The 2,153-nt window shown below is 40.6% G+C and overlaps 1 protein-coding gene across 1 annotated transcript; it reads left to right on the top strand.

Annotated features, from left to right (window-relative positions):
- Nucleotides 1-200: 200 nt before the first annotated feature.
- Nucleotides 201-1,524, top strand: LOC147620101 (transcription factor MYB8-like). Its single transcript, XM_086772695.1, has 3 exons — nt 201-388; nt 489-618; nt 854-1,524. Exons 1-3 carry the CDS (start codon nt 250-252, stop codon nt 1,449-1,451), a joined length of 867 nt encoding a protein of 288 aa, XP_086628821.1. The 5' UTR covers nt 201-249; the 3' UTR covers nt 1,452-1,524.
- Nucleotides 1,525-2,153: the final 629 nt, after the last annotated feature.

Below are 2,153 nucleotides of genomic sequence, written 5' to 3'. Positions count from 1 at the left end.
CAAATGCATGAATGGGTCGGTCACAGTTGTATCTTTATGTAGTAAATTCCCATGTTGTTTTTCTTTATCTTTGGGCAAAGAAAAATCCAAACGCCTATTAATACGGGTTACCTACTCATATTGGTAATGGAGCTCAGTTGGAACTTAGTTATAAATGGCGGTTTGCGCAACTCATTTGGGCACTTGCTGCTTTTATTCAATCCCGCCACCTCCATAACACGTCAATTTTGATCATTTGCATCACATCATATGGGCCGTGCTCCTATGTGTTGTGAGCATCGAGGCATCAAGCAAGGTGCATGGACACCCGAAGAGGACAAGAAGCTCTTAGCCTTCATGCAAGCCAACCATGGCCATGGCAGTTGGCGAACTTTGCCAAAGCTTGCAGGTAACATGAAAATGTTGTATAACGTTTATCCCTTGATATATGCAATCATGAACTGCACTTATACTTGATATGTAATTTTATGTATTTGGCTACGGGATAGGTCTTCAACGGTGTGGCAAGAGTTGCAGGTTGAGATGGAAGAATTATCTGCAGCCGGGCATCAGACGAGGCAACTTCTCCGCCGAAGAAGAGCATGCCATCGTTCAGCTGCAAGCCCTTCTAGGAAACAAGTGGTTTACCCTCCTGATCAATGAATGATTCGCACCTTAGATTATATTTTCTTAGATAATATGAGATGGTTTACCCTCCCGGCATCAATGAATGATTCGCACCTTAGATTATATTTTCTTAGATTATATGAGATGGTCGTTCGTTTAATAATGGTCGTTCGTTTAATAATGTTCCCGATCTCTGGAGTAATTGACGTTGATCGTTTGATGATTTGTTGCATGTGATGATGAACAGGTGGTCTACGATAGCTGCTCAACTCCCCGGAAGAACCGACAACGAGATCAAGAACTACTGGCGCTCGCACTTGAAGAAGAGACTGTGGAGCTGCATGGGAATCGACACAGAAGCACGTTTTCGGGGGGTTACTAGTGACGATCAAGCAGTCTATCCACATGACATTTCCACGGTTCCTGGCATTCCTTCGACTGCACCTGTGCTCTCGAATTACATCACGTCTCAGGCCGGTTACTGTAATGCACAAGCTCCAGCTATATTAACGCCCCAGTGTTTCGATGCACAACGCTACCACCTGAATATTTACAATTTACACGACCAAGATCAGTCACTGCAAGATTATACAGCTATCCCAGAGCAGCTGCCCTGCAGTGCAATATATTCCTGCAACACAGTTGAGAATTATAGTGCTGAGTTTCTGCGCTTGCCAACTGCAGTACCTGACATGACCTTTCTCAAGGATAGTACTCACTTATTTGTGGGTCAAAGTTCAGAATTTCCTCTCTCCACTTCTTCTCTAATTCTAGCAGCACAGTGTTCCGCTCCCGAACAGGCTTTAGCAAGTTTTCCTTTTTTGTCCTCTGCATTCAACAGTTAGGCCAGGCAACACGATGAATTTAGAACAGCTCTCCCATATACATGATGTCCATGAAGGGCCTCTCTAAAACTTGTTCTAAGTCGTACATGCTCCATGGCTGATACAGTTTGTGTGCTAAACAATGGAATATATATATATATATATATATATGGTTGAATTTTACACTGTCGAGAAACCCTCTCTCTCTCTCTCTCTCTCTCTATATATATATATATATATATATCTTAGCTGTTACACTGAAATATGTATGACTTTAGTTTCTCAAAGAGAGCTTATGGTCTTCTCTCTGGGGGATGAGCTTTTGCGGCTCGATTGAGTCTGACATCATCGAAACATGAGTAAAATCAAGAATGCAATGACTGGCTCAATTTTTACACATCACCTTTGAGAAATTTTATACTATCTTGGCCTGTGCAGTGTAGATTTTAAAAGTGTTATGCCTCCTATATTCTCTTGAATTAATTCATAGAATTGAATATTTTTGATCGAATAACGTTTTAAAGTTCCACTTAGAGAAATTTTGTGGATGTTGCTGAAGCAAAATATATATATATTATTTATTTTTGCTTGAGTGATATATTTTGGTTTAGAAAACCGAGAAGAAAATGAAAGAGAGGAATAAGTGCGTATATATATATATACATTTATGCGCTTATTCCTCTCTTCTCGGCTTCCCTAACCAAAATATGCGTTTCTATCCTA

This window comes from Cibotium barometz, chromosome 32, assembly GCF_041138505.1.
Source record: "Cibotium barometz isolate CiBa-2024 chromosome 32, ASM4113850v1, whole genome shotgun sequence".
Taxonomy (NCBI): Eukaryota; Viridiplantae; Streptophyta; class Polypodiopsida; order Cyatheales; family Cibotiaceae; genus Cibotium; species Cibotium barometz.
Note: the sequence above shows the minus strand (reverse complement) of the source record. Positions and strands in the feature narration are given on the sequence as shown.